The sequence below is a fragment of the Mustela erminea genome, chromosome 5, assembly GCF_009829155.1.
Source record: "Mustela erminea isolate mMusErm1 chromosome 5, mMusErm1.Pri, whole genome shotgun sequence".
Classification (NCBI taxonomy): domain Eukaryota; kingdom Metazoa; phylum Chordata; class Mammalia; order Carnivora; family Mustelidae; genus Mustela; species Mustela erminea.
The window spans coordinates 4,616,381-4,637,666 of NC_045618.1; the positions used below are offsets into that span (position 1 = coordinate 4,616,381).

At 50.6% G+C, this 21,286-nt stretch overlaps 1 protein-coding gene across 1 annotated transcript; it reads left to right on the top strand.

The window, feature by feature from the left end:
• Nucleotides 1-15: 15 nt before the first annotated feature.
• Nucleotides 16-15,203, top strand: WDR73 (WD repeat domain 73). Its single transcript, XM_032342029.1, has 9 exons — nt 16-121; nt 642-709; nt 1,033-1,121; nt 2,511-2,599; nt 3,266-3,330; nt 9,808-9,972; nt 10,280-10,639; nt 12,100-12,392; nt 12,715-15,203. Exons 1-8 carry the CDS (start codon nt 81-83, stop codon nt 12,333-12,335), a joined length of 1,113 nt encoding a protein of 370 aa, XP_032197920.1. The 5' UTR covers nt 16-80; the 3' UTR covers nt 12,336-12,392; nt 12,715-15,203.
• The last annotated feature ends 6,083 nt before the right edge of the window (nt 15,204-21,286 follow it).

Consider the following 21,286-nt stretch of genomic DNA (forward strand, 5'->3'; position numbering starts at 1 on the left):
GAGAGGGCCGCGCCTGCCGAGGAAGGTTCCCAGAGGCGGAAGTGAGGCGGCGGAAGTGGGGTACCGGAAGCGGCATTGCCATGGAGTCCGCGGAGGACTGGCTGGTGGAATCCTTGCGCTTGTAAATCTTGTGGGCCTGGGACGTGGGCTCTGGGTCTGGAGCCCGCGGGGCGGGCGGACGGGCACCGGGTGGAGCGCGCAGGAAACCCCGGTGTGGGCTGGGCCGGCCTGGTCATGAGGCGAGGTCCAGCATCCGGGAAGAGGCACCTCCCCGTGTGCGTGGCCTGTGTGTGGTGCCAGGATGAGCGGTGGTCGTGGAAGATGATAATCTCCTAGGTGACCCGTTACTTTGCGCCAGCCTGAATGAGACTTTGAGCAAAAGGTCTCAGTGATCCCTCACATCAGCCTTGGGAAGCTCGGGATCTCTGGGAGTTGCGTTTTACAGATGAGGACCGAGGCTCGGGGATAGCTGTGACCGGCCTGGTCCCAGTCACACCGGGGCTATGATGTGCAACAAGACCTGCTCCCAGGTCTGCTTTGCGCCAGAGTCTGGGCCCCCACCTACCGAACCATGCTGCTGTCTCAGAGTTTTAACAGCTGTAGTGCTATGCACTGTGTGACATTGTGTCTTTATCATGCAGGTACCAAGATTTCCATGCCTTCGACCTTTCAGGAGCCACTCGAGTCCTCGAATGGATTGGTGACAAAGGTGATCTGCCCTGCCTGGCTCTGAAGGAGATGGACTCTTACTCCTCAGGCTGGACCTCTTAATGCTAGCTCAGACGGCAGGGACCCAAGCCACACTTCTAGGAGTCTGAGGCCTCCTCTTGGTCTTGTAGCAATTTCCGCCCTGTGGGCACTTCACATTCCCTTAGTACGATCTAGATCCCTTCCATTCGCCAATACAAGGCTGCATACCAGTAGTGGAGGAATTTATCTTTGCTTTGGAGGTTTGGGTGAAATTTCTGGACACAGCTGCAGTCCAAGATCTTTCTAGAAGTTTGGCACAGCTACTTCTGCTTCTTTTTCCAGGAGTCTTCGTTGCTGGCTATGAAAGCCTGAAAAAAAATGAGATTCTTCATCTCATACTACCTCTGAGACTTTCTGTAAAAGAAAACCAGGTAACTTGAAATATGAACACTGAATATATGCGTCTACTTTTTACTCATTTATTAAACCTTTAGAGAGTTTCTCTGCCTACTAGGTGTCGTCCTGGATACTAGACAGAGAGAGGGACAAGCCCTGGTCCTGCCTGCTTGTGTCACAGGGAGGCAGGGATGCACAGAGATAAGTGCTACAGGATGTCTGAGGTTTACAGAGGGCTCCTAGAAGAAGGGGTCAGTTTTACTTTATCAAAAATAGATTTTAAAAAATAGACTTAGGGAGTCATTGGCGTGTAGAGGGTGGCTGAAACCCTTAGAATGGTTAACGTCACCTAGGATGACAGTGTCGTGTATAAGGAGTAAAGAAGATGATGCGTTAGGAGCAAACCTCAGGAATGGTTAGAGGAAGAGGAATCCACAAGTACTAAGAAGGAAGAGTCTTTGAAGTAGGAGTCTCAGAAAAGGGCAGTGTTTCAGAAGCCAAGAGAAGAGAATGTGTGAAGAAAAAAAGAGTGAGTAGCTGTGTGAGGTTGCTGTAAAATCACTCACACTCATCTGAGGACAGCTTGGCCTCTGTGGCCCTGGGCGGATTTTCTTGCCTAGTGCTCTTGACCTTTCCCAGTCCCCACCACTGAGGCTTGAGCCAGGAGCTCACTCACCCAGACTGAGCCTTGAAGAGACACCTTATTTACCTCCTACCTCTCACCGCTGGCTTTTCCTCTTTTTTCTTGTGGCTACCTCCTTTCCTTCTGCTTCCATTCCCTCCCATGGAGAGAGTGGAGTCTAGTGGCTAAGAGCATGAACTTTGGTTAGACGGACTTGGGTCTGTCAGATCCACAACATAATCCCTGTGTGACTTTAGAAAAGTTGCTGAAATTTCCTGTGCTTTTGTTATTTTAGAATAGGGGTCGTTACAGTATGTACAGGACAGGACCGTTAAAAGAATTCAATGTGATAAAGTAGATCAAGCCCTGAACACAGAGCCCGATGCAGTGAACACTGGATAACTGGTGGCTGCTACATTTTTATTGCTAGAAGAACCCACCTGACTTTCAGTGGGAGCTGGGAAGAATGGGGATAGGGTAGTTGACTGATACATTCCAGCTGTCTTGGGTGAAGCTATGAAGCTTCAGTGACTCCTTTAAGGAGGCCTGGAGTATGACACTTGTGCTGTAGTGAAACGGCCCAGGGAAAGGTTGGGAGAAGGGTTTTGGATGTGCAGGAAGCCAGGAAAGCTGTGTCAAGGCAGCTGAGACCAACATTTACTGGTAGCAGCACACCGAGGCCCGGCGGGGAGAAACATCTGTTGCCAGCGGGGGGGCTTCGTGCCAGCGTCTGACCCGGAGCTCATCGGAGGCGTGTCTTTGGAAAGCAGGCTCTCTGATGCTCCACCCCTTTGTATTTTAGGGCTTATGCCCAGAAAGAGATTTCAAGGTATGCCACGGAGGGTTTTCAGACGCGTCTGTCTTTGAGCTGAAGCACGTGCCAGACACCAGGTATGGTCAACTCTGACCCTGACCTTCCGTTGAGGGTGGAGTGGCTGGAGCTGTCAGGGGTGTCCTGCCTCTTTAGCTCCGCCTTGACCCCTACCCACTTAGCATGCAGGCGCGCGTGCGCGCGTGGGCACACACACACACACACACACACACACACACGGCTTTGGAATATTAAAAAAAAAACACAACAAAACATTGGTAGCTTGATGGTCCCTTCCAGACCACAGACCTTTGAACTAACGTAACCCGCAGGTCGCTGGAGTTGTCCCAAGGAATAGAGTAGGAGGATGCCCTTAGTTTCTCAAAGAACTGGTGGTGGGGAGTTGGGACTAATCATCCCAGCTGGTGGAGATGGAGAGTTTCTGGGTTAGGGTTGTGTGTTCAGGCTCCATGCTCGTGTCCTCTCGGATACGTCATGCCCTGGGGATGCCTTGGCTCAGTCCCACGACCCTCCATGAGCTCAGGGTCTGTCCCTCAAGTGCAGGAAGCTGCTCCTCGTGTGTGAAATGAGGGTGACTGGTCTTGATGATCTCTCCGTGCAGTAAGCTTTCCTGGGATGGGGCGTGTAGGGACCCCAAGCTGAGCAGGCTGGGAAGGGAAAAGGCCGGCAGGTATGTGGGTGAGCTCCCCACTCCCTGGACTAATCCTTCTGTCTGTTATGAATAGGTTGCTGGTAACCACTGGTCTTCCGGGTTCTTACCTGCATGTGTGGCAGGTCGCAGAGGACAGTGGTGAGTGAATCTGACTTGGCGGGGCTGGGTTGTGGGAAAGCCTGATACCTGTACACTGCAGCTCCTAAGCTAGGCCAGTTAAGAAGGAGTCGCAGAGCCAGGTGGGAATTAAAATGCAGTATCTAATTCAACGTGGGCAAAGATGAATGGGCAAAGCTCCCCGATGGAGCTTCCTGTAACTTGCTTCAGGGGTTCAGTTCCCCTCCCCAGTCCTAGGCTGAGCACCTGGCGAACTCCGTGCCTCTCCCCAGGGCAGGGCAGAGGCGCGGGCAGAGCTGGGGCCACCAGAGGTGAGCTCGTCTCTGGGAGAAGGAGGAGGTGGTGGTGGCAAGGAGGTCACAGGGATGGAAAATAATGAGGGAGCAAGAGGCACAGCCTACCAGTCTCCCTCCTCATGAAGTCACTCTACTCCCTAATGGGAACAGGAAGAGGAGCCGGAAGTGTTAAAACTGTTCCCTTTGGGAGGGAAGCGGAATGGCCCTCCCTCCAGCAGTGGGTGTGCAGGTTCCCCTGCCAGGCAGGCACCAAGAGCAGGCAGCCCTGATCCAGCCCCTTCCATCCCTCCTCTAGTTAGAGCATTCTTGGCCAGAATAGAATTGTGCCTTGGAGGCACAGGCCACTGTTCTTGGAACTGCCTTTTTGCCTGTGTGATGCTCCGCCCCTGGTCCCTGCGCGGCCTCCCTTGGCTACTTCCCAGAGCCTGGCTGGTAGCTGCTGGCTTCTCCCCAGGATGTGCTGATCCAGAAAGGTGGTTCTTGTGCTTTTGCAAGATCACAGACTCAGGGCTTTCCTTTGTTGTGTCCTCTTTGTCACTTGTCTAATGCTATAGCGTCCACTTTGTATCATTGACTTGCAGTTATGATTGTTTATTTTCTTAAAATTGTATTGAAGTTCACACATTTTAAGCATACAATTCAGTTATTCTGGTACATTTAATTAATTGTGCAACCATCACTACAAGTCAGTTTTAGAACATTTTCATGACCCGAGTGAGATCTGTTTTGCCACTTCCTGTTACTCCCCATTCCCACACCCTGCCCCACTAATCTACTTTCTGCCTCTGTAATAGATTTGCCTCTTCTGAACATTTCCTATCATACGATGTGTGGTCTCTTGTATGTGGCTTCTTCCACTCCACTCAGTGTCACACTTTGAGGTCTGCCCTGTTGTACCACGGGCGGATATCTGGTTCCCCAGGCACAGTTAGGACAAAAGGCAGGGACCCAGCATGCAGCTCTAGTTCCTTTTTTTTTTTTTTTGGCTGAGTAATATTCCACTGCGTGTGTGTGCTGCACTTGCCTATCTGTCCACCAGCTGTTGGCTGTTACCGTGTACGAGTCTCAGTGTGGACATGTTTTCATTTCCCTTGGACAGACACTTAGGAGTGAAATCGCTGGATAATGTGGTAAATTTATGTTTGATATTTTTAAAGACATTTCCAAACTGTTTTCCAGAATGGCTTCATTATTTACGTTCCCACCAACCGTGTATGAGGTATTCTGTTTTCCCATATCCTCATCAACATTTGTTAAAGCATCCTAGTGACAGTGAAATTTTTTTCTCTTTGTGCCTTTCATGTCCATCTTTTTAATGACTAATAATATTAGAGCATCTTTCCCTGTGCTCATTAGCCATTCATGGGTCTTCTTCAGGGAAATGCCTATGCATATCTTCGTGAGAGAGTTTTGTTATTTTTTCCCACGCCCTCACAGGCTGAAGACAGTATGCCATCCTGGGCCCTTTGATACTCTGGATTCACTGTACGTTTACTAGATACTTGTTCAGATTAATCAATAATCTGCACAAGGTAACAGTAACATTAATAAGCATACTGTCCTCCAGGCACTGTACCAAGGACTTTCCATGACTGATCTCATTAAATTCTGAGGAGTCTGAGAACAGACCATCCCAGAGAGGCTGAGTTGTTGAAAGACATGAAGACAGTAGCCTGACCTGGCCTTGGGTCTGGTCTGATGTTAGGGTTTGCTCGGAACCACATCTGGTGGTAACTATACTTAAATAATAATCATTGATCTCAGTGCAGGTGTAGGGGTTCTGAAGAAAAGGTGGTAGGGTATTTACTGAGCAGGAGCGGGGTCTGTGCCTCCATTTCGCTTGGAGCTGGTCCCTGGAGGCAGATCTGTCAATGATAGGGAACATTTATGGGCTGGCTGCTGGGTAGAGCATGGGACACTTGATCTGGGGGACGTGAGTTTGAGCCCCACATTGGGTGTGGGGCCTACATTAAAAAAAGAAAAAATTGTTCTTACTATGATTTGTAGCAGTAGTTAACATCTCATTCATTCAAAGATACTCGCTGTGAGCTTCTCATGTGTCAGGCAATGGGGAAGGCTCTGGGGATTACAACAGCAGGCAGAAACCTAGATGCTCCTTTTTTCTTGGTGCTCATATTTGAGCACATATTTTGCCCATTTTTTGATTGACTTTTTCATCTTTAAGAGTCCTCCATACATTCTAGATTTGTCCTATATGTGTTTTTTAAATTTTATTTTATTTTTAAATTCAATTAACAAACACATAATGTATTACTAGTTTCAGAGGTAGAGTTTGGTGATTCATCATTTGCATGTAACACCAGTGCGCGTTACATCACGTGCCCTCCTTAATGCCCCCAGTTACCCCTTCCCCCCACCCAGCTCCCCTCCAACAACCCTCAGTTTGTTTCCTAAAGTCAAGAGTCAAGTTTATCTCTCTCTTTGATTTCATCTTGTTTTATTTTTCCCTCCCTCCCTTCCCCTATGATCCTCTATTTTGTTTCTTAAATTCCACATATGAGTGAAATCATCTGATAATTGTCTTTCTCTGGTTGACTTATTTCACTTAGCATAATACCCTCTAGTTCTATCCATGTCATGGGAAATGTTAAGATTTCATTTTTCTGATGGCTGTGTAATAGTCCATTGTATATATATACACACAACATCTTTATCCATTCATCTGTCCATGGACATCTGGGCTCTTTCCATAGTTTGGCTATTGTGGACATTGCTGCTACGAACATTGGGGTGCAGGTGCCCCTTCGGATCACTACATTAGTATCTTTGGGATAAATACCCAGTAGTGCGATTGCTGGGTCGTAGAGTAGCTCTGTGTTTAATCCTATATATGTTTTGCTAATATTTTCACCCAGTCTGTTACTTGTCTTTTCGTTTTCTTAATAGTGTCTTCTGAAGCGTAAAAGTTCTACATTTTGGGGAGGTCTGATTTGTCAGAGTTTTCTCTTAAGAACTGTACTCTTGGTGTCATATTTAAGAAATATTTACCTAACCCACAGATTTTTTTCCTCTATGCATTGTTTTGCCCCCCCCCCAGTTTTATTATTTTCATGTCAGCATTTAAGCCTGTGTTAGAGTTCCCCTTTGTGTACAGTGTGAAGTCACCTTTTTGCCTGTAAATATCCAATTGTCTCAGCGCCATTTGTCAAATAGCCTTATCTTTCTCCATTGATTTGCCTTGCTGCTTTTGTTGAAAGATGGTTGCTTAACCATAAATGTAAGGATTTATTTCTGGACTCTCAGTTCTCTTCCATTGATCTTCATGTCTGTCCTTAGGCCAGTAACTTGTAGTTTTTTATCTTTGCCTGAAAATAGGCTGTATGCGACAGTAGTTGTTTAAAGATGAGAGGGAGGGGAGTCTCACTAGCCCTGTGGAGGCACCCGGAGCTGCCTTCTGTGCTGCCTTTTGTCCTGACGGTGCCTGGGGTACCAGGTGCCGCACAGAACCTCTAGCCCTAGGCCCAGGGGAGCTAATAGCCCAGTGGGGCTTGCTTTGGCACTCCTATGGGAGTAGCAAATCCGATCAAGAGTTCTCTTTCCGGGGCACCTGGGTGGCTCAGTGGGTTAAGCCTCTGCCTTCGGCTCAGGTAAGGATCTCAGGGTCCTGGGATCGAGCCCCGCATCGGGCTCTCTGCTCAGCAGGGAGCCTGCTTCCCCCTGCCTCTCTGCCTACTTGTGTTCTCTCTCTCTCTGTGTCAAAGAAATAAATAATCTTTCACCAAAAAAAAAAAAAAAAAAAGGAGTTCTCTTTCCCTAGATAATAGTGCAGAGCCTAGGGAAGGTCGGCCAGCTGTTTTTCCAGAAGCCAGAATTTTCCAAAATCCAGGTGCTGACCCACAGCTTTGATGTCTTGAAAACCTGATTTTGTCAGCACATTCTAAACGAATGTGTTTATAGAGGCAGACACACTCACCAGACTCATAAGACTGCTGTATAGACCGGAATACAGTTTTATTCGTTCATAAATGAAAAAATAAGTATCCCTGAAATTAGACTATTCTAGATCTTTAATTCTTTGCCTATAGAAGATCTGACCTCACCGAAGACTGCGTGATAAACAAAACCATAACAAGAGGAATCAGCTCAGAGGTTTCCAAATTGTGTTTTCACACGTAGTCTTCAGCACAAAGTATAAAGCTTGTGAAGTCAGTACTGCCCAGGCCTTGTGCCATCCAGGCCCCTGGAGTAGCATCTGAGGCCTTTTCTCTCCTCACTGGGGCTGTGGAAGCCTTTGAGTTAGACAAATACATATCTGTAGGTCTCAGCTGAATGTCACCTGCTGTAGCCACTTTGAAGTTCAGTGCTCAGTCTGGTTTGGCTCCTTCTGCCCTGGACAGGCCCCAGTGTTTTCTTTGCCTCCATGGCCGGACAGCCCCCTCTCTCAAGGACACCACCATCCCTTAGTTGTGTTAAGGCATTTGCTCACTCCTGCAGGTGTGGGCGCTGTTCCGGTTCCATAGGGAGTGTGCCTATGACCTGTTCTGTGTTGGTGAATCCTCAGACACAACCTTCTTTTATGGCCAGATTCTTAGAGGTGCCTCGCTGTGTCTTTTGCTTTGATTTCCTAGTCGTTTCCATTTTCCATTTGAGGCTGGTTTGCTAAATGTGGTATGGATTCCCTGGAGGAGGGCATTTTGCCACAGGCTAGAGGGAGGAGGACGAGGAGACCTTCAGGAGCCTCTGAAATTTTCCACTGCATCTTTGAAATAGGTCTTTGAGGGGCGCCTGGGTGGCTCAGTGGGTTAAGCCGCTGCCTTCGGCTCGGGTCATGATCTCAGGGTCCTGGGATCGAGTCCCGCATCGGGCTCTCTGCTCAGCGGGGAGCCTGCTTCCCTCTCTCTCTCTCTCTCTCTCTCTCTCTCTCTCAGCCTGCCTCTCTGCCTGCTTGTGATCTCTGTCTGTCAAATAAATAAATAAAATCTTAAAAAAAAAAAAAAATATAGGTCTTTGAAGGCTTTTCCTTGGCCTCCTCCTTTCCCCTGTCAGAGGACGGATCGTATCTGAGACCCGTGCCCTGGCTCAGAGCAGTAGGTCTCGTGGAGTCTGTCCAAGCTCCTTAGAGTGTGTGGAAAGGGAAGAGGGAGCTGCTCATGTGCTGCCCAGGAGGGGCGGGTTTGACTCACAGCCTTGCCGGCACTCCCCAGACTCGGATCCCAAGCTCGGCTGTCATGTCTGCTCCAAAACTCCACAGCCCACGTTGAAGGAGCAGTTGAGTTCAGCAAGTCCGGATCAAGGGCACTGAGGGTCTTCGGAGGAACACCCAAGGGCATTCTGCATTCTAGCCCCGCCCAGACATGTGCCCTGTGCCCTCCTTGGATGGGAACCATTTCAAGGGACTCCTTGCCTTGTGCCTGCTTGCCAAGCTGTGCTAGTATTCCTTCTCGTCTCTTCCTTCCTCATCCTGACTTTCACCTGTGCTTTAGAACGAGAAAAATAGCTAGGTGTCCCTTTTCTTCAGAGAAGTGGTGACCAAATAATGAGCCTTTCTTGGAGCCAGAAAATACAAAATGGAAATATGCATCTCCCGTAAAGTAGTTTGTGCAGCAAATGACTTATTCTGTTCCGAGCTCTGCTCTAAACGGCTGCCACCAAGAGAAGCCTCCAGAACACAGGGGCGAGAACCAAGCAGGCTGAGCAGACACATGTGTCCTTGCTCCTGCCTGATGCAACAGTGCCATGGAGCCCCCCCGCCCAGTCTCCATTTGGAGACATTGGCCTCGTGACCTTCTCCTGCTTGTCGTCTGCAGGTCGCTTGAGGCCATGGAACATGTGTTTGAAGAAATACTATTAGTTCGTAAACTCTGTACCTGTTATTTTCACTTAAGGTGTCAGTGACATCCTCAGTGCATTCTTTGCTTTTTTCTATCTTTATGTGTTCTTTGTAAAACTATAAAAAGCCAGACTGCTCTTGGGTTTTTGAGATGGCCGCTGTGATTCATTAGTTCCCGTTTGCAAAACTGTTTATAAGACAAATTATGAAGGAATTAAAATGCTACTGACAGTTTCAGTTTTAGAAATGTGAACATAATCCAGGGCATTTATGTCTCACGTCCTCTCTTGCCAGCTGTCAGCCCCCTTTCTTCCTTGACCTAAATGTGCAAGGAAAGGCTGCTGGCTGGCCTTGTAATATTTCAGGCCTTCATCGGCACCCCAGATTTTAGCCTCTTGTGCTTTCCCCCAGATGTCATTCAAGCAGTCAGCACCATCGCTGTGCCGGAGAAGGAGGGAGGTCTCTGGCCCAGGGTGGCCATCTTCTCTTCGATGGCACCCGGAGTCCTCCACGGGGTGAGGCTCTGCAGTCTGAAGGTCGTGGACCTGGAATCCCAGAAGACCACATACACCTCAGGTACCGCTTCTCTTCACCCCTTGCCGGCATCTCCTGCTCACTCCCATCCTCCTCAGCCACATGAAGAACTGAGTTCAGCCACCTGGCCAGCTGCTGGGGGAACCAGCTGGACGCGAGGCAGGCCCTGGCCTCAAGGGGCTACGGTTCTGGGGCTGGAGGAGCCAGTCCCAGGGACCAGTGCCATCCCAGCTGGGTGGAGCGTGGCGAGGTGCCGGGCGTTGGTGGGAAGCTTCCAGAGGAAGGGGTGTGTGACCGGTCAGATTCCTGTGATTCTAGCAGCTTTTCTCTGTGACCCTCTGTCTTCCAGGAGTCAGTGACAGTGAGGAGCTAAGCAGCCTACAGGTCCTGGCTGCAGACACCTTTGCCTTCTGCTGCGTCTCAGGCCGCCTGGGGCTTGTTGACATCCGCCAGAAGTGGGCGCCGTCAGAGACCATCAGCCCCAGGGCTGGGGCTGCTGGAGGGAGGTGGTGTGCCGAAGTTGGGGGCCGGGGCCCTGGGCCTAGCATTGCCAGCCTTGGCTCAAACGGGCAGCTCTGTCTCTTTGATCCCCGGGATCTCAGCCATCCTGTGAGCTCCGTCCAGTGCTCGGTGTCTGCACCCAGCCCTGACCCAGAGCTGCTGCGAGTGACTTGGGCTCCAGGCCTGGACAACTGCTTGGCCATTTCAGGTACCGCTGAGCAGTATTTGGTGTCTGTCACTTACCTCCCAGGGGACCATACAGTGCTCGGGAAGGAGACTGCAGCCCTATAATAAACGTGGCCCCAGAAGTGACAGTCGCTTCCAGAGAAGCTCCAGACCAATAGTCCAGGTTCTTCCAGGGCAGGCCCTTCCCCGTTCTAGCTACTCAACTTTCCCATGGGTATCAGACCTTTCCTGCCTGAGCAGGAATTCGGTGCTGAGGTTGGTCAAGAGGCGTGCAGACAGTGAGGCACTAGGACAGTCGTGGGGCTGGACCAGCAAGAGGTGAGAGGATCACAGAAGTGCTTCTTGGACTGCTTGCTTCTCGAATTCCAGCAAGCTGCTAGGTCAGCAGGCTCCTGGGTCTGGCCTGGCAGTTACTAGCAGATTGAGGGTGTCTAATAATGAGGGTATCTAAGAGTCCATGGAAAGGACCCATGGAAGGGGAGAGGTTGAAAGAATAATCAAGAGAGCAAGAAAAGACCGTTGATAATGGCAGGATCCAAAAAGGGCAGAAGGAAAGAACCACGCTAGGTGGAGGAACTGTCTCTTTGGTAGCAAGAAGACAGCAGGATGGAGTGCATGTGGGTATAGCTAGGTCATGGGGGGACATGTGGGCGCTCCTCTGTAAAGGCTTCTGTTTCTGCCATCAAGCCGGAGGCAAGGCCATCTGCCCAGAGGGATCTGGATGCAGAGGGATTAGGCTTTGAAGCAAGCGGAGAAGGTTTGAAAGAGTCTCTTAAGCCTCAGTTTCCTGGGGAGAATAATAGTACCTGTTTCATGCAGTGGTGAGGATTAAAAGAACGCTTGTCCAGGGTCAGCCTCGGGCCTGACACTTCACAGATGAACAAAAGAAGTATACTGTCACCGCCTGACATTAGGGGCATAGCTTACGCCCCCTTCAGCTGGCCTTATGTATCTTTTTCTTTTTTAAGTAGTTGCCACCCAATGTGGGGCTCAAATTCATGACCTCAAGATCAAGAATCAGATGCTCTACTGACTTAGCTAGCTGGGCATCCTGGCCATAAGCATCTTGTTACTATTTGATTTCTCATCCTATAACCTGTTTTGGTGCCAGAGAGCAAACTCTTAAAAATTAGGGATACCTGGCTGGCTCAGAGTGTGGACTCTTGATCTCAGGGTCGTGAGTTCAAGCCCCATATTGGGCAGAGAGGTAACTTAAATAATAAACAATAAAAATTACTTTTCAGGGCTGCCTGAGTGGCTCAGTCATTAAGCGTCTGCCTTTAGCTCAGGTCGTGATCCCAAGGTCCTGGTATCTAGCCCCGCTTTAGGCTCCCTGCTCAGCAGAAAGCCTGCTTCTCCCTCTCCCATCCCCCTGCTTGTGCTCCCTCTCTCATTGTGTCTCTCTCTGTCAGATAAATAAACAAAATCTTTTTTCAAAAAATTACTTTTCAGTGTCAATCCTCTCTTCTCGTTCTTCCTTAGGTTTTGATGGGACAGTCCAGGTCTATGATGCCACATCTTGGGATGGAGCGGGGAGACAAGTAGAACCTCTCTTCACTCACAGAGGTCACATCTTCCTGGAGGACAATCAGACAGACACTGCTCCACTGGTCACTACCCACACGTGGCACCCCCACAAGTCACGGACTCTGTTATCTGCAGCGAGCGATGCCTCCCTGCATGTGTGGGACTGGGTGGACACCCGCGCAGCCCGCTGACTCCGGCATCTTCCTACCCAGGCCTGGAAGAAGAGGAGGAGCTGCTGTAGAGCCAAGGTACTGACTTAGGTCCCTGTTACCAGCCAAGTGGCCTTGGGCAAGTCAGCCAGCTTCTCCTACCCTCAGGTTCTTTATTGGTAAAATAAGAATAGTAAGAGCTACCTCTTCTCTGGCTTGTTGGGAAAATTAGAAGTGATGGATTAAAACACAGGATGCCTAGCAACAATAAATATTTGGTAGCTCCTGTTAGATCCAGGAGCCCCATTTCCCACCAAGTGTAGAATGACAGTGTTTATCCCTGTCTGTATTCACAATATCAGAGTGAAGATTGAAAAAAACCAACAAATGTTATAAACGTGTTTTGTGAATTTTTTTACAGAACTCAAAATGTACAAGGGCCAATAAAAATGAAAAAAGAAGTCAACTCCAGTAGGAATGAAGGAAATAACAATTAAAACAAGATGATGTGCTTTTTTAACCTACCAAGTTGCCAGATTGTCGAACAGTGCTTTGGACAGCTGATGGAGGGGCCCTGATGACCCAGCTCAGGGTGCAGGAAGCAGCAGTGTGGTTCTTGCTCCCAGCAGTACACGGCAGCCATGTCCAGTCAAGCCTGAATTTGTATGTCCAGTCTCCTGTTAAATGGCTGTTAAATTTTTCTAATCTTTCACTGTTACAAATAGTGTGAACAGCGTTTGTACCCATGGACAAAAGCCTGTAGGATAAATTTCTAAAGTAAAAATTGCTGATGCAGAGGATGTGCGCATTTTTAGGTTCTGTAAATCCTATTGGTGTGCCCTCCCTGGGGGCCGTGCGGTTTGTGAAGGCAGCAGTGATGGGTGTCTTTCTCTGCCCTCCCCAGCCAAGTGACTCTAGTGGCTGCCTTTGCTGGTCTGATCAATGAAAAATCATTACTTGTAGTTTTTGTCTGTACGTCTTGGATGTGTGAAATTGAGATTCCTTGTGTAGTTAAACATTCAGAGGCAAAGATTTCTAAAGATGAGAACAGCCGGGGTGAGGAGATAGGCATTCTCACCAATACGCCTTGTGGCAGAGACCGGACCTCCCCCCACTCTTCAGGTGGTTTGCACTGGGACACACCTGGCCCGGGTGGTGCTTTCCCATGCCTGCCCCCAGCCTCCCAGAGGAATTGACCCAAGGGACATTTCTTTTTGGTAGCAAATATTAAAGTGTATTCCTATTAATAGAATTTCTCACTAGCACATCTTTTAAGGAATTTTCAGCAAGTTAGCTTTTGAAATTACTTGATTACTCATCAGTTTGGGCTCTGAGTTCTTAAAAAAAGAATTTTGTTGAGATATAATTCACTTACCCTACATATAATACACGCACTATACAATTCACCCATTGAAAGTTTCTATTTGGTGATATATTACTAATTTTTAAAGAGTATGGTAAAATATATGTCACAATTTGCCAGTCTTCTTCATTTTTAAGTATTCATTATGTAGAATTAACTACATTCACCATGTTGCACAACCATCACTATTTCTAATTCCAAAACTTATTTTTGTCACCCCAGACAAGCTCTGTGACCTTCAAGGGCTCTGGTTTGCTGGCCAAACCAGTGGGCACACTTGTATTCATCAACTCGGGCCGCCCTAATGGAACACCACAGATTGGGGGCTCACGCAACAGGCACTCTCTGCTCACAGTCCTGGAGTCTGGAAGTCTAAGATCCAAGGGCCAACACGTTTCTTTCTGAGGCCTCGTCTCCTGGCTTCTAAGAGCCACCATCGCTGTGTGCACATGGGGCCCCTTTGTGTCCTTGAAGAGAGTGGTCTGGTCTCTGTTCCTCTCACAAGGACACCAGCCCTTTCAGATTAGGGCCTCACCCTCATGACCTCATTTAACCTTACTTACCTCTTAAAAGGCTGTGTCTCCAAATACTGTCACTTTGGGGGTTAGGGTTTCCATGTAAGAATTTGGGGCAGGGGCTCAAGTTAATACAAAGCACTTAGGAATTATTTTGAAGTGAGAAAAACCTAAGAAATTTTCAATTGAAATGATTTTTTAATTTAACAATGAAGCTGAGGGAGTGTTATGTATTGGAGAAGCTTAATTTACAATATTCAGTTTCAAGACGTCATTTTTACCATCTTCTGAAGTCTTCCTTCTGTACTTTCTCCCCACCACCACCCCCCCTCCATTCTCCCATGAGAGCTGATCCTGTAGATCTCTTCTGAGCTATTAGTGACGTCACACTGACGGTTGAAATTGGCCATGATGGAAATAATACTCCACAGAAATTGGCAAATAATACAGCATACTGCTGGCTAAGCTATATTATCCACCAAGTAAAAGCAGAAATGAGTCATTTAGAAAATAGTAGAGCTGATGGACGAATTCAAAAGCTGCTTTGCTGAAAAATAGTGATAAAATGCCTATCAGTCTAGGTCCAGCCAGAGAGACTGGACCCACGCCAAGTAATTCAGCTGCAGGAATTCAGCTTTGGGGCATCTGGAAAAGGATGCAGGGGAAGGTGGGGCCCATGAGAGAAGAAGAGCAGAAGGAAGTTACCCAGAGGGACAAAGGGGTGGGGTGGGGTGGGGTGTGACAAGAGCTGAGCAGTGGGGCCTCCCAGCGGGAAAGGGAGCACAGCAATCCTGCTGGCGGGGGCTGGGACCCTGGAGCAGGGGCTGGGACTGCAGAGGACACATTTGGAGACTGCAGAAGTCCAGAGACAGAAGAAGTCCTCTGGCTTGCCAGCAGGGGAGCCCAGGAGGCACAGAGAGCCAGAGTCTGCACCTGCAGTACCAAGCAGAGGGGACAGAACCTCGACAGATCTGAGAACAGACTGATAGGCACCACGTCTAAACCTCTACGAATTAAGCGAGAAAAAGGGGGGAAAATTAAGATTATAAGAGAACAATGCGTAAAATTATATGTTAATTTGAAAGGCTCAAGACAGTTAATTTTCTTAAAAACTGTAAACTACTTTTTAGTAGAAAATCTGAGTTCTCCAATACTTAAGAAAGAAAAACCTGAAGGAGGAGCTCCAAAAAGGATGTTGGGGGTGGGGCAATTTTGTGGGTACACTTTTTTTCAAACTTTAAAGAACAGCAATTCCCATTGCTAGAGACATTTTCTTTCTGGTTTTGTTGTTGTTTTTAAGGTTTTACTTATTTGAGAAAGAAAGAGCATGAGTAGGAGAGGGGCAGATGGAGAGGGAAACTCAGACTCCCCACTGAGCGCAGAGCTTGATGCAGGGCTCTATCCCAAGACCCTGAACCAAAGTCAGAGGCTTAACTAAGTCACCCAGGTGTCCCAACTAGAGACATTTTCATTTTAAAAAATCTGGGAAACTAGTCAATTCCTAATATAATACCAAAATGTGGCCCAGAAACTGTGTGCTCATAGACACACACACACACACACTCGCTCAAGCTCAGTTACTAATCCAAGACAGTGGACCTCAACACCGTCAGCCCCAACATGCCCTTTACTATCCTGAAACAAAATTTTACAGGGAAAAAAGATTTCTTACAAATAATTTCAAAACCAGTATAAATACAAAAGAGTATGTATTTCCATACACGAAAGTTCACACTTATCCATAGAGATGTAATCAGACCCTTGTGCTGTGTGCTATATTTGTTAAACACCAGAGAGTTGATGACATGGTTTTTCTGAACGGGTGAGGGGTGCCTGCCTGGTGCGGTTGGTAGAGCATGTGACTGGATCTTGGGGTCATGAGTTTGAGCCCCATGTCAGGGTAGAGTTTACTTAAATGTGCTTAAAAAAAAAAAAAAAAACCACTTTGGAACATTCCGAAAAAAAGAATGTACACTTTCCCCTAGTTTTATATAGTAGCCAAGTTTCTGGGAAATTTGTGTATATTAAAAGTGTCCTCATATAGGGGCACCTGGGTGGCTCCGTGGGTTAAAGCCTCTGCCTTCAGCTCAGGTCATGATCTCAGGGTCCTAAGATCGAGCCCCGCATGGGGCGCTCTGCTCAGCGGGGAGCCTGCTTCCTCCTCTCCCTCTGCCTGCCTCTCTGCGTACTTGTGATCTCTGTCTGTCAAATAAATAAATAAAATCTTTTAAAAAACTGTCCTCCTATAGATATAAAAAGGTAGATTGTAGGCCCATATAACTGTAAAAGTTTTCCTCAATCAGCGGTTCTCAAACTCCCACGCCCGTCAGGATCAGCCAGAGGACTGGTGAGAACAGACTGCTGGGCAGGCAGCTGGAAAGGGAAGGTGGATGGAAGAGGGGGAGCCAGGACCAGCTGGGACGGGTCAGTTCTTCCTGCCTGCAGTCCTGGTGATGCGGGTCTCCTGCAGGAGCTGCCAGCAGCTTTCGCCACGGCTGAACACAGCTGTGGCCGAGGGGAGGCAGCTGCTGAAGAGCTCACGGGAAGACAGACCCGCTGCATGCAGACAGGCGCCAGCCGGAGCTACAAATGCACCTGCCCCGGGATCCAAGCGTCAAAAAAAAAAAAAAAAAAAAAAAATGGCTGCCCCTTTACTTCCTCCAGATCTCACCCCGGAACGAGTCTTGTGGCTCACTCTATCTGGAAACGCACAGGGGAATGACTTCTGGGGTAATGTGGCCAAGTCACCACATTAGAAAACCACTCGAGGTGCAGGCTTGAGGGTTTGCCTCTGGAGAAAGCTCCCGGGTGCTGCTGGGGCTGCGAGCACGTGACCCGGCCCGAGCGGCCCCGCCCTCCGCGCAGGCGCAGTAGCGCTGGTCGTGCAGCGCGGGCTCCACAATCGGGTTCCGGCCATGTGGCCCCTGTCACCACACGCCATCCGTGCTTCCAGTGTAGGCGACAGCTACAAATCCTCACCTCCAGTTTCCAGAACTCTCCTTTGGGAACCTAGACAGTGCCCGGGGAGGAACGCCCGGGGTTCCCTCAGCTCCTCCAGAAAGAAGCCCCAGAGAACCCCGAGAGGAACCTGAAGACCGTCCGCGACGCGCGTCGCCATGAGCACAGGGTCCGCTCCAGTCCAGCTCTGGGCAAAGACGGTGGAGGCTCAGCATGGAAGGGGGAGAGCGTTCAGGAAATGTTCTGGCCTCACGGAGATTCACAATACAAGAGCGAGATTTGGAGAGATTAAAAAGGAGGAAGCAAGAAATACAGCGAAGAGCCAAGGAGCCGAGGTGAGTAACGCGGCTGCGGGCAGCCGTCGCGCGTGTGAGCGCTCGGAAGCGTGTGTTCCGGAGCACAATGTGCCGTGGTCCAGAAGGAGGTGACCAGGCCGCAGGAGGAGGCCCGTCCCTGGCAGTAAGAGGTGTTCTCAAAGGCCGCGGCCGGGGGTGGGGTGGGGGGACTCAGTCGCAGCCGGTTCTCGGGCGCCGCCTCCCACTCCCTCCTCCTCCGGCCTAGTGGGTTCCCCAGTGCCCTCGGGGGTGGACGTGTGACCCAGGGGCCCAGATCCGTTCTGCACTTCTCTCCTGAGCGTCCGACAGGGAGAGCAGAGTCAGTGCCGAGGTCAGCCCCACGGGTGTGAGGCTGGGCTTCTGGGGAGCGGGCCAAGGGTCTGGAAGGAGCCCTGGCACGGAGCGCAGGTGCGGAGGGAACCTGCAGCCCGAGACTCGTGGGCAGCGAGCCGAGACTCGTGGGCAGCGAGGCGGAGTGAAGTTTGCGGGAATGACGGAAACGCGAACGGTCCCGCCATGTGGTGGCTGTGACTGGTTGTTGTCAGCGGGCGCAGGCACTGGGGTGAGGGAGGGAAGCGGGTGTGGCACGGCGGTGGCAGAAGGAGGGGCGGCTGGAGGTTCTGGTTCTCTGGGCCAGCTCTTCTCCAGCATCGCCCAGGTGGCTGCGGGGCTATGAGGTCAGAGGGGTACAACCCGGCCCCACGGTGGGGGAGCTGAGGGAACCACTGGTTGGGGGAAGGGGGTCGTGTGATCTGGGAGCACAGAGGGCTGAGACCCTGCGTGAGCAGGAGAGGGGCTATTTGAGCTGTGTCCTTCCCTCGGGCGGAAGGAGAGGGTGGGGTGTTCCAGGCAGAGGGGAGCACCTGGGAAAAGACAGAAGTGAGAAAGGGCACGGCCCCAGTCTGGGGAGAAAGCAAGTTGGAAGTAAGACTGAGAAAGGGGGCTGTGGCCTGGCCCTGACCGCAGTGTGACCTCGGAATGAGGGGCTGCGGGCCTCCTCCAGGCAGGAAGAGCGCGCGGGTCTGACCAGTGCCCACATCGGTGGCCATCTGTCCGTCTGTGCTTCCTTGTGGTTGGCGCTACATTTCCTCTGGGAAGCATGACCAGTCAGCAAGATGGTTCAGAGTCTCTCTGCCCAGCACCACCCCTTGGACTTGGGCAGAACAGGTGCGGGGAAGTAAGCCAGACTCAAAGATGCTGCTTCCACCAGGGACCCAAAACAGGCCAGTTGGCTGCGACAGGAAGTGGAATAGTGGTGGCTGGAGACTGGGGCAGGGGCATTCGGAGTTCCTGTGGGATGGATACACTTCCAGTTTGGGACGATGAAAAAGTCTTGGTGTTGGAGGGTGGCGATAACTGAACAGAAATGCAGATGTACTTTAGTACTTTATGCCCCCAAATTGTGCACTTAAACATGGGGAGAGGGCACATTTTATGTCCAGCCCCATCCAGCCTTCCTCTAGCTGTGCCCTTCCCCCAGGTTGAGAAGGCCACGGGCCATGGCTGTGTGCCCACAGAGGCTGCATCCCTCCACCAGGCCATCTTCTAGGGACCCGGACCCAGAAGGTCTTGTACGAATGGCCAGAGTCTACTTCCAGAGCCTGCACGCCCTCTTCCGTTCCGTCCTCTCAAGGGCAGGCTATGCAGTGGGCGTGTGCACGCGGGCTTGAGAGGAGGCTGGAGTGGCCATTGGCAGGGAGTGTGGCCAGAGGCTGCGGACACACACCAGGGTCTTACCTGGCCCAGAGCAGGTGCGGTAGGGCTGCTGCTCCTCCCGCACCGCCCCCTGCCATCCTGCCACCTGCAGGAGTCCCCAGTGCATTCTGAACCTGGCTCCATCACTTCATACCCTCCAGAAGCACTAGAACCAAAAGCCAGACTAAGGGTGCCTAGCATGCAGCTCTTGATCTTGATCTTCCAGCCCCATGCTGGGTGTAGAGATTACTTTAAAAAAAAAAAAAAGACTGTACCCAGTTTGAGGGGAGGATGTGGAAAAATCTGAACCCTCATACACTGCTGGTGGGAATGTAAAGTGGTGCTGCCTATTTGGAAAATGAGGTTGGCGCTTCCTTAGAAGGTTAAACCTCGAGTTACTCGACGGCCCAGCAATTCCACTCCTCGGCCGTTTATCCACCAGAACTGAAAATGTGTCCACACAAAACTTGTCAAAACGTGTGCACGAATGATTCTCAGTAAGCACTGGTGGAACAAGCCGGCTGGGCTCCGGCTGATGAGGGGGCTAACTCAGTGCAGCGTGTCTGTGTACCTCGATGTCACTGGGCCAGAAGGAGGACGGCAGCACGGACACCTGGCACAACGCAGAGGGGCCTGCAGACAGGATGCTGGGGGGAGGGCCCAGTCACGAAAGGCCACTTGCTGTAGAACTCCATTTCCGGGGAATGTTCAGAACAGGCCGGTCCTGAGAGACGGAAAGGAGAGGAGTGGTGGCCAGTGGCTGTGGGCCGTGGGGACTGGGAGTGCCTGCTGATGAGTTTGGAACTTCCTGGGGTGAAGAACATGGTCTAAAATTAGATAGTGGTGACAGTTGCACAATCTTCTGAATATCCTAAAAACAACGATTTTAAGCTTAAAAAAAAAAACCAACCCACACAAATCTGGCATTCCACATCATACTGAAGGATGCTGTGAAGGGGAGAGGCTAAGAATCTCAGGTGCCTAGCCTGACTTAGAGCCCTGACTATTTAGACAAGGGCTACTGTGTGCCCTGGTGGGAGTCTCACGGGCTGTGAATGATGGTGAGCTGTTTGGGGATGCAGACTTCAGAACCAGGAGCGACGGGTCCTCCCCCTCCCTGTTTTGCAGATAAGAACAGGGGGTGCAGAGAGGAGATGAGACCCAGACAGGGAGGTGGCACCTCGGCCCATGGGCCAAAGGTCCCAGCTATCCAGGGCGGTGGTGGGCAACAGGCTCCTGCTGCTCCCCGCAGGGTTTGCTCCTGTGGACCTTCAGTCCAGGAGCATCTCACAGACCTGAGAGAGATGCTGTCCTTGCCTCCAGGCTCTGAAAGGGACTCTCAGGAGTCATTCTGAGCACACACAATCATTCCCTTGGGTACGGACTTCACAGGACAACCCCCACAGCCTCTGTGGCTCCAAGCAGTGCACAGCCGGGATCCAATGCTGGACGATCAGGAAACCCCTCCCCCCGCCCAACACACATCCATGGTGCAGTCAGACAGATCAGTACCCAAGGCCCAGCTCTGCGCTGTGGCCCACACTGCAGTGGCTGTGATAGTTACGACCCCCTGCAGCAACAAAGGGCTCAGGCCAGGGCCTGCCTCCCTGAATATGCAGCAGGAGGAGCTGCCTTGGCCCCCCCTTACCCCCGGACTCCCCTCACCCACCCCCACCCCCGCCTTCCTGACCCAAGGACTCCCAGAGCTGGGAGGACACCAGGAGGCTGGAGTCCCGGAGGGAAGTAAAGGGAGAGGGTGGGTTCTCTGCAGGTGGAGCAGAGCCAGAGCTATCAAAGCCAGTGAGGGGGACCCCCATGCTGGGCTGGGTGGGAGAGGGGAGGCCTAGGTCACCTGCACAGTGCCCCATGTGGCCGGGTCAGCCCTGGGGGGACCTCAGCCTCACAAAGCTTCTGCCCTGGGGCTGCGTCTATGACAACTTGCCCTGGGGCTGCTCTGGGGCTGCATCTATGAAGACGGCTCACCCTTTGATCATTCCACTCTCAGGATCTGCTTGGCATCCATTTGTTTAATGGGTGAACATACTTGCATTGGCTTTGGCTAGCAGGATTAGCTTCTGATACCACCTCCCGTTTCTAGCTATCTGTAAATGAGAATAAGGGCCACTA